At 33.1% G+C, this 15970-nt stretch overlaps 1 protein-coding gene across 1 annotated transcript; it reads right to left on the bottom strand.

Annotated features, from left to right (window-relative positions):
- Positions 1 to 1936: 1936 nt before the first annotated feature.
- MED23 (mediator complex subunit 23) lies at positions 1937 to 14970 on the bottom strand. Its single transcript, XM_088187954.1, has 16 exons — positions 14773 to 14970; positions 12990 to 13234; positions 12613 to 12928; positions 11765 to 12543; positions 11301 to 11704; positions 9521 to 9695; positions 9230 to 9393; positions 9046 to 9164; positions 8798 to 8985; positions 8540 to 8720; positions 5283 to 5428; positions 4996 to 5219; positions 4602 to 4841; positions 4085 to 4529; positions 2608 to 2814; positions 1937 to 2529 (listed from the first exon to the last, which is right to left on the bottom strand). The coding sequence occupies exons 1-16, from the start codon at positions 14812 to 14814 to the stop codon at positions 2391 to 2393; spliced, it is 4014 nt and encodes a 1337-aa protein (XP_088044080.1). The 5' UTR covers positions 14815 to 14970; the 3' UTR covers positions 1937 to 2390.
- Between the last annotated feature and the right edge of the window lie 1000 nt (positions 14971 to 15970).

Below are 15970 nucleotides of genomic sequence, written 5' to 3'. Positions count from 1 at the left end.
GAATATCGCTGTGATTGAATATCACACGGATTGTACAAAAATATATAAATAGTTCGATACTTAATAAAAATAGTTGCACAGCATCCTCTCATTAGCCGTCACAAATTCAATTTCGAGATTACGAGCAGTAAACATTAATTTTAAATAATATTTACAATTTAATAACGAAGAAAAATATAGTATTTTATAAACCTAAGGTTTAGTGGTACGTTAGTGATTTAGATTGAAAATAATTTACAATTAAAATTTGGTGAAAAATGGAAAATATTAATAAATATTCATGATTGTGCTTATGAGCAAAAAATAATTACAATAAATAAACTTCTTTGTATGCGGGGGACCAGAATCTGTGTTTCAAGATGCTTATCGGTTAAAAGCGGGAGATGAGGACGAAACTTTTTGTTGTTAATATTTATTATTTAGAGCAGGAATCTACTTTACCACTTAAACATATTTGACAGATTATTTAACTAAAGCAACGCTTATGATAAGGTTTTAATTCATCCCTAATTTTTTGCTTCCAAAGCCAACAATGCCACTCAAAGCAGACACTTAAAATTATTTTACAGTAAGAGTAAATAAATTTTTAAAAAATAATCTATTCCAAAACAGATTCACACAATTAAAATTCTAGTCATTAAGTTGACGAAACAATTTCCAATTAGATAAAAAAGAAATTTGTTCCGATTTTTCACTAATATTGTGACCCGCATACTAAGTGTTAAAACAATAATTAATTGGAAATATTAAGGTACATTTGAAAAAAGAACAACTTCAAGCAATAAACCTTGTTTTAAATAATACTTGTGTAATAATAAAAAAAACGAAAATCATATTGTATATAAAATAATATAAAAAATGAGTGGTTTTGATTTAAATCAATCACTACCTACGTTTATTTGTAAAAAAAAATAGAAAATACACATATATGAATTCAATTTAGGGATTACAAGCAAAATTTTTAAATAACATTAAACTTGATTAATAAATAATACTTGGTACACAAAAAATAATAAAGAAATATATTAAGTATATGCATATATATTCAACAGATATCTGCGTGGATTTATTCAGAATTTATTTTTTAATCTAAGTGGAATATTCCGTGTGACAAAATTAATGTAGCATTAGTGACATATGTTAAAAAGCACATATACAACAAATTAATTTTATAAACGAAGCACTTGACGGCATACAAAAAATGCAACGAAAGCTGTTACATCTGTACATCCGGTGTCGTTACTCTCCACGGAGTTATTGTTTTAAGTAGTACCATTCATTGGTGAACTATTAAAGACTATATTTATTCATAAAGTGTACAAAAAATTAGAAGAAAAAGTGATTTTTACAGCAGATCCTACAGTTAATATTTTAAATCGGAAGAGCATTAAAGTTTGAAACATTATTAAAAATTGTATATGTGCGAAAAATCGCAGATTAAATGTTAATGCAAGCTTTGATACGTTTCATACAAATAATTACTGCAGGGAAAACGTATTAAAACTTTTATTAAACATATACCTGCGAGATAAATTAATTTATATATAAAATAAATAAAAATAATACAATAATGGTTCATTTAAAACAAACTCTAAACTTATGTTATGTGAAAAATTTAGTTAATAATTAAATTGAATTCATGATATAAATTAAATATCATTTTAAAATAATAATTACATATTTAATGAGAACACAATATTTTAAATTAATATATAAGAACACATATAATGAGAAGACTAAATATATTAAAATAAAACATAAGTAGTCTAGATTCAATAAAATCCCTACTTATGTTAATTAGAAAAAAATGAATAAAATTCATTCGTTTCGTTACTACGACCATAAACATGTTTTACAATTTATGTATAATTAAAAAGAACACAAATAGAAAAAAATGATGTAAATATCATTGGTATACAAGGGAAACACTTTGCGGTTTATTCGTTTTTTATTTTTTATACCACCAAACTCATGTTTATATACTTGCGTTTCTCAAAGTAAACCAATGATAATGTATTATATGAGCGATTTAAAATCAAAAGTCTGTACCATTATAACCCTTTCACTGCGGAAGGCATTTATACATCCCATAAAAAAATCGCACCTAATGTTTAAAAGAATTGGGCACCTAGATGCAATAAACTTTGAGCCTTGTAATGTGATATTATATATAATTTAAGACTGAAAATCAATTTATTGAACTATATTTAATGAATAGGTACCTATAAGATATTAAGCGAATTGCGAAATGGCGTGCAAAAATACCAGCAGCGGTAAAAGGGTTAAAAACATACTAAGAAATGCTCTATTATAAACACAAACACAACTCAAAAATACTTCCGTACCCTTTGGTTCAATACAATTTTTATAATCATAACAAATAAGATCCCTCAATTTGGATTTATCTGCTCCACGTTCAGATGAGCAATAAACCTCAGTCTCATTTGCAACGCCGGACGTAGCTTCCTGATGATAGTTTCCACTTCGCTCTTCATCATATCACCGACGAACATATATTTGATATGATACCTAAAAAAATAGTGCATAACGTTATATTATATATCCAATTTTAATAATATTTTATTTACAAGTGATATCAAATCATACAATAAATCGCAAATTGGATCAATGCACTTAAGGTGCTGTTGCGCTTTGTCAATTTGCTCCAATAGCTCGTAGAGAATGATCGTAATTTCAATCACGGCACGCGGCATATCTGTGTTGAACCTTTGTAAGAACGGCCCGACTAAGTGGCACAAGTATATAAACTGAACTTCGTTTCTGATCACGCTGACCAATTTTTCCTTAACGAATCTGAAACAAATAAAAACAATTTATAAAATTAAAGGGAAATCAGAAAAGAATACACCTATATTTAAGTATTACGTTAATAAATCAGACAATACAATATTGCTTTAATAAGATAATAACTAAAACACTACAGATGTTCTAATGTACAAGTTCCCAATCATTTTCGCCATGACAAACGCATTTTTATTTGAGTATTTATAGAAAACCACAAAAAAAGAATTTTCAGTACAGTATAATTTTAAATTTAATTATAACTTTAACACGGACCACTAAACTCATAATGGTGAATCCTGCGGATCACAACAACATTATAAATATGAAATTATGTTTTTTTTTTATGAGGGAGACTTAGTGCTCGCCCACTTATTGCTGCCACGACCAGTTACGACGGTAAATAAATATGAAAAAAAAATGTTTTATTATTGTAACAACTAAATATTATTGATTTTATTAGCTCACATCATTGAGAGTACACCAAAATAGTTACAAATTTTTAAAACGCATATGAATAACATAATTTATTAAAAAATGATTTTATAAAAAAGAAATTTCGCATATGTTAGGCCAAATTGTCTGGGACTAAAAGGGTTATGCAGTATTTATGTAATTTTTATTCTATAATATTTACATCAACATTTATAACTAAAATTTAATAAATGTTACTTTTAACATAAATAGAAATAAATAGTATACAATAATTAAAATAAAATAATACAAAAACAACACAATCATCAAACATATAAATGTTTTTTAAAAAAAATATGTCGCATTTTGAACAAAGAGATATAAAATTTTCTAGGCAATCCTTTCTCATCAAGTTCTTTTGGATAATCGTAACTGATAAAAAATAATGAGTAATATATTTAATGGAATAAATCACCGAGTGGTGCTCTGGACTCTGGTAATAAAATTTAGGAGGCATCCAAAAGCGGTCCATCAAAGATGATTTATTATTCCAAAAGAAGAAAGATTTAGCGTCCATATTTTGGAAAATATTTTTAATTAAAATAATTTGCAATAAGAAACAATAGTTGCCGGTGTATTAGGATGCTTTGGTTTTGCTAATCGATAAACATGGTGAATCATGCGAGCGGTACCCCTCGGATTATATTTTCCGTCAATTAATTATAATAATAATGGCAATACCAGTATTGAAAATTCCAGTATTATTGCAATCCAATAACTTCAACACTTAGTCTCAGAATTAATTCGCAAAAAATACAGCACCTAATATAAGAAAGCAATATAGTTATGCAACGGTTTTCATACTCACTGAGGTATCTGAGCGATTTGTCCGATCCCAGCATGGTACCACATTGAGTGAGCGAGCGCCAGCGTCAGGCTAAACTTGTTCTCCATCAGTGAGTCTCTCGAGGTCGTCAGATTGAACACTTGGAACGGCGTGTTGTTGTACGTCCACTCGGTCATTTGAGAACAAGTCATCACCTCCGCGATGCGATCGTGCAAGACGCACCAGTACGAGTCGGGAAGAGCAGCCATCACCAAACCGACCGCGTTGATCCAAGCCTGCAGCTGATTGGACGGAATCACAGTGAAACCTTTGCATATGACGTCTAAGAGATTGTTGCCGACTATCGTCGGCACCAGAGGTAGAGCCATCAACTCGACGCAAGTAATATGCAGCATGTGCGCCGATGGATTCGGAAACTCGTTAAAACGCCAATCGGTGTTAGGAAAATGCGTCTTACCAGCCAAAGCTAAACATAAAAATAGCGTAAGTAAATGTAAATGAACCAAAAATAATTTATTTTTAAATAAATGGCACATACTATCGACGATACGTCTGAAGAGTGTCATGTAATAGTTGAGTTCCGGAAGCCAGTTGGTTGCCTCTTGATCGCTCTTTGTCAGATAATTCTGAAACGTCTCCGAAACGGCCCAACCATTTGGACGTATATCTTTTAATGATCCCAATACTGCGCTAACTAACTTCCTTTTCAGTGGCGGACGATCCCTCAACTTCCTCTCGTAATAATGTAATGTGTTGTACAAATACGTAACCGGACGATCTGAAAAAAATATTCCTTATTCATTATATACATAAACTAGTATTGTACGAACATGTTGAAAATTCAACGGAGAGTACTTTTTATTCATAATATATAATATTACATCAATCTTAAATATTTATGAACTTATATAATAAGATTTTTATATGTGTACCGTGAAATTTGTATAAGCATCCCAGATGATCTAGGAGTAAATCCAAGCTCTTGCTGACTTGCGGTATCTCGATGTATCGATGGACGACTATGTCCAAAACTGGTATGAATCTCAAACAAACGTTGCTCAGATAAACTGGAAGCGATCCTCCAAACGGGCCTGCGGCTTCTTCCGGTGCAAACTTTTCTGGATATTTCCGTTGGAACGCCAAATGTTTTTCGTGCCTGATGGACATAAATGATATTTCGTAAAACACAAAAAACTTAAAGACTAAACAATATAATTACCAATTGCTCTGCTTCCAATGTTCCGGCGAATTTTCTTTGACAAACTCTTGAGCCCTGTTCCGTACTTCCGAACCCTTCAAAAGCAACAGTTGTATGATGTAGAAACACACTTGAGACTCGTTTCCATCTGGATTAGCTCGCAATGCCTGAAATGATTATTTTTATATTAAAACATTAAAAAGATATTATTTATTGAATACTAGAATGTTACTAAATGTTACATATTATTAATTGCAGTTTTTTCATTCATAAAAGAAAGAAACATTTTTACTACAATTTGATCCAAATAAGCTTTACTGACCGTTTGCAAAAAATTACTGACCATATCTTAGTTTTGATTATTCTATTACTAGTCCAGTCAAATAAGGCGAAATAAAGGCTAAATCTCGGAATGAAAGATAACAAGCTGAAATTTTGCACAGACCTTCGTTTTGATGTTCTAAGGACAGGGTGAAAAGTCTCATAAAATATCGTGTCTGCTAATCAAGATATCAAAGGTTAAAGGTCACAAAATTTGTTTTTTTGCAAATATCTCGCGTTTTATGCGTCGCACGTCATTAGATGCTTAACAAAACTTGTAAAGCATAAAATTTTCTACAAGTTTGGTTACAATATTTGTTTTGTATCATTAACCGTTTTTGAGATATAGCGTGAAGAGTGGGAGGCGTACATCCGTTTATAGAATCCAGCGAGTATTTCTACCTGCTTAACTTGGTATAAGCTTTGAAAAAGTAAACAATCGTGAAAAAAGTGGTCTCGGCAAGTCGTTTGAACCATAATTTTATTACTTTCTTCATTGTATTATTAGGAATTAAGAATGAAATATTGCTCGACAAGAAATTTGTGCGAAAAAATTGAAAGAGTTGAGAGATGTCCTTACAGAGTATGTACCAGATGATAAGAAGATCATTTCCAAATTAAGAGAAAAATATTTAACTGATATTATAATTACAACGAAGATTGGATCATTCCCTATTTTTTCTTTTCGCGATGCTCAAGCTTAAATTTTATCCATAGCTTGGTATGAAAATAAAAAAGGCACTTCGGAAGAAGAACACTTGCGCGTAGTGGAAGCTGCTGCGGCGATTATTAGAGAAGATATTAGATCTTCTGTTATTGAGACCAAGTCCTATCCGCCCCCGAGTAAAATATTAATGAAGAAATTCCGAAAACTTAATTACATTTTCTGCAAGAAGTTATTATAAAGAACAGAAAAGGAAAGACGGGGCATTTTAAAACGAAATACACAGCTATAAGTCATGCTATAATGACTTCCATAAGAAAACGGTCCTTTTCTTCACAGTTATTAATATTCTTCGCAGTTATTTCTTCATAGAAGAAATACAGATAGGCCAAACATTTGTTTTTTTCGCTTCATATAGTGATACTCTAAAATGTTAAATTTTAGCTGTTTATCACCCACAGCCTCGTAATCCACCATCAGAGTCAAGTGCCTTAGTACAGTATGCAACGGATAATGCAGAAAAATATTTATATTCTTGATGGCTATAATACTGTTCATATAATGGGAATGATAAAAATAATAACTCCAAAATCTGAAGTTATATCCGATGACCGCATAAAGAAATTTACAACAAAACCAAGTGCAAAGGAGTTAGCAGCATTATCACATATACCCCTTTTAGTGTATGAAAATCATGTCGTACCCGGATTGAGCAAGAGATTCAAGTTCAAAATTTTAATGATGTAGAAGAACTAACCGAACAAATATTTAATGTAGTTGATTTGTTGTGAATGTACGGAAAGTGGAAAAATATCTCACCGTTGCCAGGGTGGAATGGATTTATTGAACAACTTACAAAAAACAATGAGAACTTTGTAACTTCTCGGATTCTGTTTCTTACTTTCATTCATCATCCTGCGAGTAATATGGACACAATTTACACCACATATCAGTGCGCTATAAACACTGCCAAGAAACATGAACAAAAAACATGCTTAATAACTTTTGATCAGCCGTTGTACATAAAAGCACGTGAAATCGTAGCAGCTTCAGATGCTAATTCAGACTTGTCCAGAGTAGTTGTGAAACTAGGAGGCTTTCATATGCTTATGTCTTTTATTGTATGCATAGGGTATATAATGAATGGAAGCGGAATCAAGGAAGCTCTCAGTACAATTTATGCTTCGAATTCTGTCGACAAAATGTTGGATGGTCACGCTTTTGCAAGAAGTATCAGAGGCCATACGTATTACTTTTTGCATTATCGATGATGATTTTTGAAGATATGGAGATTGAAAGTTATAATGATTTAGATGGGTTCATTCAGCAGATAACAATTTGAAATGTTTCCTATGAAACTGTGGAAGAATGTACAGGTAGCTCTGGCTCCGTAGTTTACATAGCGTTATCCTATAAACGGATGCGCGCTTCCCACTCCCCGTGCTATATCTCGAAAACCATTAACCATACGAAGAAATAAATTATGACAAACTTGCAGAAAATTTTATTTTCTATAAGTTTTGTGAAACATCTAATGACATGCGACGCAAAGGAGGCGAGATATTTGCAAAAAAAAACGATTTTTATGACCTTTGACATCTTGATTAGCAGACACGATATCTTATGAGACTTTTCACCCTATCTTTAGAACGCCAAAACAAAGGTCTGTGCAAAATTTCAGCTTGTTATCTTTTATTCCGAGGTTAAACCCTTATTTGACTAGACTATACAGTAAAACGGTAATCAATGCGTATATATAGTTTATCCAAATTTAGAATGTCTTTTTTTAAATAAAGGATATCAAACCAGGGGCCACACAAAATCGTTAACTATTAAGCTAATTAGATTCAGGGCCGGCCGAAGAATAATTAGCGCCCCAGGCTATAAATATTTTTGTTTTTTTTGTTTTGAATATTGTCCTAGCCTCTACTAAAGAAGTTTAAGAAGTTTTGCTGATTGTCTTTTTTTTATCCATATTGTAGGGGTTATAATTTTAACAAAGAAATCACTTGTTTTCCGAAATTCGACAACACAATATTAAAAATAAAAGTTGTAAAAACACGAGCGCGACAATATAAAAGTCGTCACAGAAGAGCTGATGCAATTCTAACATTCGATTTCTGGCAGGGCTGTGTCGCACCAGTAGGGGATTCCCCGAATTGGGTGTTTGCACGGACCGTGCCAGTCCGCGAACCACCAGGTTGAAGACCATTGATTTATATAACTGTTTCATACAAAAGTTACTGAATGTATGTAACATTTGCATATAAATAAATTAAATAACAACACTTACCAAGCACAAAACCAATCTGTCGATTGTGACAATGTTATATTTCCAAATTATATCATTGATGGCGTCAACACACTTATGTATGTGAGGTCCTCCAGCTGGATTAGTCACTTCGAAAACTAAATAATCACAGAATTTTCTTAAATGCGCAGAAAGAGCGCGAGCACCGATGCGTTCCAAAATTCTACAAAAACACAAGTGCATATATAACAAACAATAACTCGCAACATATAATAAATATGCATAATTTAAGAGTCATACTTATAAGCGATCGGGTTTATTCTGTCAGTTTCGAATATCATCTTCCAAATCAAGCACAAGAACAACGGAGTTCCGGGGACAGAGAAATGTGTTATGATGTCGTTTTCGTTTGTCATGGAAGTCCATTTTCTATATTCTTCATCGACGGACTTCTTCAGCAGCTGCTTGTTTTCTTTCTGCACAGGATTCTGAAAATTTTACCGATATATCAATTCAAAGTCAAGTGTGAATAATAAAAGAGAGTTTACCTGTGCAAAAAACTCAATCAACACCGGCGGAAAACATTGAATAGTATGCTGCGACCACAAATGAGGTGTACTTTGCATGATTGCGTTCAAGAGCTCCTTGCACCACGAACCGTCGCCACCTATGCATATAAATAATAGCATTTAAATCAAATTATAAGGCTATGCTTCATAACGTTGATAGTACCTGTCACGTGAATAGCTCTGGCTAGAGTAAGCACCAACGCCCTGTTCAACTCTTCGCTTTCCACTGAAACAAGCGGCTTCGGCTCGGCAAACGATCGTGATAGTTGAGGTTGCACCTCCGAGCTGCCCAATCCCGTGATGAGACGTAGCGCCGTACTTTCCACACTTTAAACAAAACCAAAAAACATTGAATATGCCAATAATTACAAGAAAATTGCCTTACCTATAATCGCAGGTGTACACTTTATAAAATACAAGCGCGCTATCAGTAAATTGGTTAAAACATGCGTACCATAGATGCAGTTGCGTCTGATTAGTCTGAGGAACTGCTGCCAAAGAATGTAGATGAGACAAGAGTTGCACTCTGTAATTCGGTTGAATGTGATGTAATCTGAACGAGAACATGTCCAAGAGTGTGTAAAGTATTCCCCATGCGTGCGATTTAAACACAGTTGGCAATAGTTGATCTAAAATTAAAGAAACATTTATAGCATTTATGTCACATCATTGGGTAAAAGTGGAGGTTGTGCGAGTTTATCTTGAAAAGATAAAACATTTCTTTGCGAATTCCAGTAGTCTAATATATAAATATTTTATTGCTGTTAGTTCAAGGTATTTTCCACAGCAACATAACAGGCGTAGTAGTGGGAACGCTCGATATCAATTGTTTCCACTACAGTGGCACAATGCGTCACAACGGGGTAAATACAAAGGCAGCAAATTAAATCGACTTTGGGTCAGAATAAAAATCAAATGTCAGAATTTTATTAACACATTGCATACCATTATACCTAACTCATCTCTCAGGGATAAATAAGCAAAATTTAGACAGGCGTCGCATCTGTATGTTTGCACTTAAAAAATATCATCAAAAAATATCGAATTTTTCAATTATTTTAATTAATATAATGTTAGTAACATCTTTGGCTAGAGCACTAAATAAATACATTATGGTAAATATGCAGTTTAACATGTGAAATTACGAAAAGCACAAATTTGTGCACATGGTATTCAATGTGTTAACCTGTATTTCATATTTATAATATTCAGGGTCAGAATAAATATCAAAGGGATAGAATAAAAATATAGGACGATCAGAATATAAATAATGAATGGCCGTAATTATATTATTCAGGGTCAGAATAAAAATAGTATAGTCAGAATAAAAATATAGAATGATCATGTGAATCAAAAAAATATTATAAGATTTATGAATATAAACGGGCAATAAATTAATTATTTTATAAATAACGCTCGCATCAAAACTGGCCAGAACAGTGAACACCCAATGAATAACTCTTAACAAATCTATTTAATTGTATGTAGGAATAACGACAGAGCGGCAACAAAACAAGTTGCCCTTACAAAAGCACCTTGATAATGATAATGAACTACCGACATGCTGACAGATTGACCAGTTGTACTGTTACAACAGCGTTACAATAACACCATTGCCAACTGAAAAATGATTCTGACCATCTATCAAATTAATTCTTACCATTTAATTTAAATTCTAGCCAATTAATATAAATTCTGACCATTTAATATAAATTTTGACCAGAAAAATAAGAGCTAAATACAAACAATAACCACTAAATAAATAGTGCGACACCAGACTGAAATCAGTGACATATTTAATTATAAACTATCATTACAGCTTATATCAATAGATGTCACTATGAATGACCAAGCTCAATTTTATTTTATTTATTCATCCGTGAGATTAGGAAAATCTAGGAAAACATAATCTGTAATATCAATCAGAATTATAATTATATCAATATTCTAAATTCATGCTGTTTGTTTTCAATAAAGGATAACCAAAATGTTGCTGAATACACTAAAAAAAACTATTCAATTACTCACAAGACTACAAAAGTATTTGCTGCAAAAGTTTTATTAACCGTAAAATGACTATGAAGTCATGTGTTACGAAAGATATGAAACTTTTTCATTTACATAGAAAAATATCCAACCATATTCATAATTTCAGATTTTACTGAAAGAAATATTTTTATTTTATACGTCTTGAGATTGGATATTGATCAGCATGTGTAGGTGAATTAACATACTTATGAAACCTTTGATGCCGAGCGATTCAATCTCAGTGTAAACGAGCAGTCGGCTGTATGTTTCGACCAAAGCTGGTGCCATATTGCAGTTCGATTGCAGGTTGGTCTTGTTCTGCGCCAATTTTATGAAATGCGATACGATGGCATGTATCAACGACATCTTGGAATGCACCGTGAGGCTGTCCAGTATGCACATGGACAGCGGAACTGTCGGTAACGTCGCCGGTGTGCTATTGCTCGATATCGTCTTCGGACAACCCAGTATATTATCAACCAACGCCGCCATCGGTCTGGTGAAGTATTCCTGATTCGTTGAGTAAGCATTGCAGAGCAGAGCAATTCTAAAATCAGCTCCCATGCACAAAGATATATTGTTATTCGGCATTACCAAATGTTGCAGAAACCTTAAAAAAAATATATAAATCAGTAATCAGATCAATTTAATATATAACGAGCAAACTTACTCGTAATGCAGTTTAAGACTCGCCGGAATCGGCCTGTACATGTTTGTATGCTCCGATTGAGCTTTCTTTTGCAGATGAATCCAAATACAAGTTATAGCCATTTGACGAGTGCAATGCGCGCGACTAAAATCCGGGACAGGTAGAGGCTCTTTCTCGGAATACAGCAAGTCGAAGAGTTTTAACACTGGCAAGAAATTCGCTAGTGGATTGCGTTGAATGCTTCCGGATATGAATTGTAACAGCACCCACATGAGATGGTCGCGACCTTTGCGCAAATCCCTAGTAGTCAGCTTATCGTGTAACGAAATAACGATGTTTTGAAAGCAAGCAAATTGGAAGAGAACGAAGTAAATCAATTGCGATGAAAGATGTAACCAAAGCCAGTGAGTGGACGTGCCTTCGTCCGCTTCGTTCTCTTGTTCGTACCGTTCCATTGCCAAGATGACAAGCTCGACTAGTTGTACTTCGAGCGCTATGCAACGCTGTTTGTGTTGCTTCTGCAGCCCCAACATAGAACACACCATATCCCTAGAGTACGGCTGTTCCAACACATGTCGGAGCAAATTCATCTGAGGCTTCAGTAGCTCTTCGTCATACGGTAAGTTGCCTTTCAATGAGAATTTAAGAGATGCCGAATCCAAACGCCAGGGGTTCCATAGATGATCTGCGTATCCCGAATGTTCGACCACTGGTAACATTTGCGAATGGCCTATGATGGAAACCATCTGAGCGCAAGATCTGAAGCTCTCGACAAAACTAGCTAGCAGCTTTGCCAATTGCTAAAATTAATTTTAAAAATTATATTCCTCATTAGACTGATATACTAATTATTATAGAAAAATAGATACCCAATGTGGCCAATTTGTACTTTCAGGATAAGCTTTTTGAATCTCAGTGACGATAAAATAACCAGGTAAAAGTGAAGCATTGCGGTCGAAAATATACTCAATGACGTTCTGCAGAGCCTTTAATTGGGGCAAGTTACCGGTGTCGAGTCGAATTGGCAGTGTTTGCGCTTTTTCTCGGCAACCCTTCATTATTTCCCTTACACCCTTATAGTCGACTCCGCCGATTATATGCCTCATTAAATTAAAACATTCCACCCAGAAATTCAATTCCTCATATATGAGCTTTTCTGAAGATAGTATCGTTTCACAAACCAATCTGAAACATTAGATATTTGATTATAAAGTGTTAATTTAAAAGACGGCATTAGTATTATTACCTTGCTGGCAACACGTTTGTGTTGACCAAGCTTTCCAAGAACGATAGTAGCATTTTCATCTTCGAGTGGTTGGTCATCGAAGCGGTCATTGATAGATAAATGCGGACGGCACATTCTTGCGATTCTGTGCTTAAATTGCTCATTAAAGATGACAGCTCCTGTTGAAACCATATCAGCTTCTCGTTTTCATTTTCTGGTTTGTGAACCAAAAAACAACTAAAAGCTTCTTCAATAGCCTCAACCCTCTGAAAAAGACAGTACTTATACATAACCATAATGAAGATCTATGGCGATATTTATATTATAATCAGTGGTTTAGTGGGGGCGGTACTTTAATTTAAACGGAATTTACTTTTCAAGTGCAATAAAAAAATATTTTGTATAACAAATATCGTGAGCGGGCGGATATTATATATATATATAATGCAAAAGCTGATAAACTCTCGTTCTGACATTTGGCGATTACAACCAATTAGGTACAGAATATAACAGTTACTCGCTCGACGATATATTTTTGCCGATATGGAAATATATTTATTTCTTTGTGTAATTTATTCATAGAGATCATAAAATGCCACAGGAAATTTCATTCAAGCGCAAAGCAAAGCAATAAAACGGTTCAGTGATCATTGCTCACAAATCGATCGCTCATCACTTACACAGTTTAAAGAAAGGTAAGTTTTTAATCCTTTGCACTCGTAAGGTGAGTGTGACTCACAAGCGCTTGGCTTTATGGTGGGTCAGGCGCACCATTTCAATTAATGAAATATAACGTCGATTTTTGGACATTTCCTGTGCATGTTTTTAATGGTATTTTTGCAGTGTTTCAAAAAACTATAATTTTCACTTGAATTAAGCCAGGAAGAGCTCATTTATCGCAATAAGTCGGGTTTTTTTATGATTAAATTTAAAGGCAGATGTGCCGTAGCTTTCTCCCGAAGGCAATAGTTGGCGTTCATCCTTCGGTAGACATGCGTCGGCGACGTTTTTATTGCCTATTATGTTTTCGACAGTGTCTAATATAAGTGTAAAATATAAATGTATAATGTTTCTGTTTTCTATATGTATCATTAACGATATATGTGTACATTAATATTTCGATAAAATATTAATAATTATACATTGACTTTAATTTTCTATTACATCATTTTTATAATTAAATACTATTTAAGCAAAATACGATAATCAAATATTTTAGTTTATAATATACGTATATAATATAAATTATAACTCTGTGTCAGTATATAATAGTGGACAAAAATTACCCGTTTAATTTATGGAAAAATAAAATAAAAAACCGGGTAGTGAGTCTGGCCAGGTATTTTGATGCCCTAGTTACTACATAACGATAAATCGTTGAAAATGTTAATGATCACAATTATACAGGTTAAAACGCGTTCCAGAGTAACTTATCGATACGAGTCTTCCATTATAACTTATAAATGCATATTTCTAAATCAAAATAACAAGATTGGAAATCATATTCTTGAATTCTCAGATTAATACATAATGAAAGATTAAAAATCGGTCATGACGACCATTATTTTTTTTTAATTGCCACGTGCGAATCACAACAATGATGATTTCGTAATTTGTATGCACAGGAATTTGCTTGTCTACGCATCAAAATGAATAAAACGCGATGCCATGACATAAAACATACTCACAGCGTTGTTCAAAACAAACGCAACGCTCGTTCGATGCTTTCATCGAGAGTCGTATCAAAATCAAACTAACCGGACTGTTTGTATTGATAGCATAAGTCAAAGCGCAGATTACTTACCAGCATGTCATTCATAATATTCGTTATTTGCGACTCTCCCATGTTTGGTAGAAGCTCCTCATCGAAATAGTCATTTATATCCTTTTGGAAATCAATGGTCGTTGATTTTCGACCGGCCGTCGAAAACAAATTGTCAACAGCCGACACACTCGCAGCGCCGACAACCTTACAATGATCCTCAATAGCGAGCGCTACACTTACTTGACGTGTCGTTAGATCGAGGCGTTTGTCAGTGTTGCCACTAGCAGTAATTACAAAGCTTGCATATTATTAGAATCGGTAAATTAAATAAATTATAGTATTCAAATAATAGCAGTTATTATTAAAATCTTTATAATAAATAGTATAATCTAAAATTAGCTTTTTTTATATATACATATATGTGTGTTAAATAAATTGTGACTTTTACGGACAGAATAATGCGCTGCTGCAATCGCGGCTAAAAACGCGCTATAAACCGATTTGTATTAATAAATTTGTTTACAAAATTGTAGTTGAAGCGGTATTTTTAATTAACTTTATGACGTGATCCTTTAGTATTATATTTAAATATAATTTGCAAGGATTAAAAACAAAAGATAAAAAAATTATTAATTGTAATTTTTACTAACTGATTAATGCGATCTGCTGACCCAGTATGCGTACCTGCTACCGTGAGATAAAACCGTTTCAAGTAAATTATGGTTTAAAACAGTACTTTTTTATTACCAGGCGGTACTTAAAGGTAACCAAGCTCATACTTGCAGAAATTATGAAATAAAAATTAATATGGACTATGAATATTTAATTAATTTTGTGCTGCACGGATTTAGCAAATGCGCTGCTTCCACTGTATGGTTCAAAAATGCGCTTTAAAACTATTTTTATTAATAAATTTGCTTACAAAAATAGTAGTGTGTAGCAGATTTTTTAATTCACTCTCTGCCATGATCCTTGAGTATTATATTTTAACATAATTTGCAAGTTATTCTCACTTAAATGTATATATAATATAAATATTATATATTATTTGATAGGTTATTTAGTAGTGGAGTGGTCATCACGCTATCCACATTTTATCCAAAAACACACATACGGTTTACTCGACAATCATATTGTAGGAGTTGACAACCAGTTACTGTGATATTATATATATTTTATTTTGTGCGAAATTGACCGATATGTTTATTTTTATAACCGGATGAAAAACAGTCGAAAT

This window comes from Plectrocnemia conspersa, unplaced genomic scaffold (assembly GCF_051122295.1).
Source record: "Plectrocnemia conspersa isolate PC_06_02 unplaced genomic scaffold, ASM5112229v1 ptg000006l, whole genome shotgun sequence".
In the NCBI taxonomy this organism is placed as follows: Eukaryota; Metazoa; Arthropoda; class Insecta; order Trichoptera; family Polycentropodidae; genus Plectrocnemia; species Plectrocnemia conspersa.
This window is presented reverse-complemented; position numbering and strand designations above follow the sequence as displayed.

Coding starts and splice junctions, on each gene's coding strand:
- MED23 (XM_088187954.1), bottom strand. CDS start 14,814: ATGGGAGAGTCGCAAATAACGAATATTATGAATGACATGCTG. Junction 13,235..14,772: donor ATATTATGAATGACATGCTG/GTAAGTAATCTG, acceptor TGTCTTTTTCAG/AGGGTTGAGGCTATTGAAGA. Junction 5,220..5,282: donor CATTGGAAGCAGAGCAATTG/GTAATTATATTG, acceptor TATGTCCATCAG/GCACGAAAAACATTTGGCGT.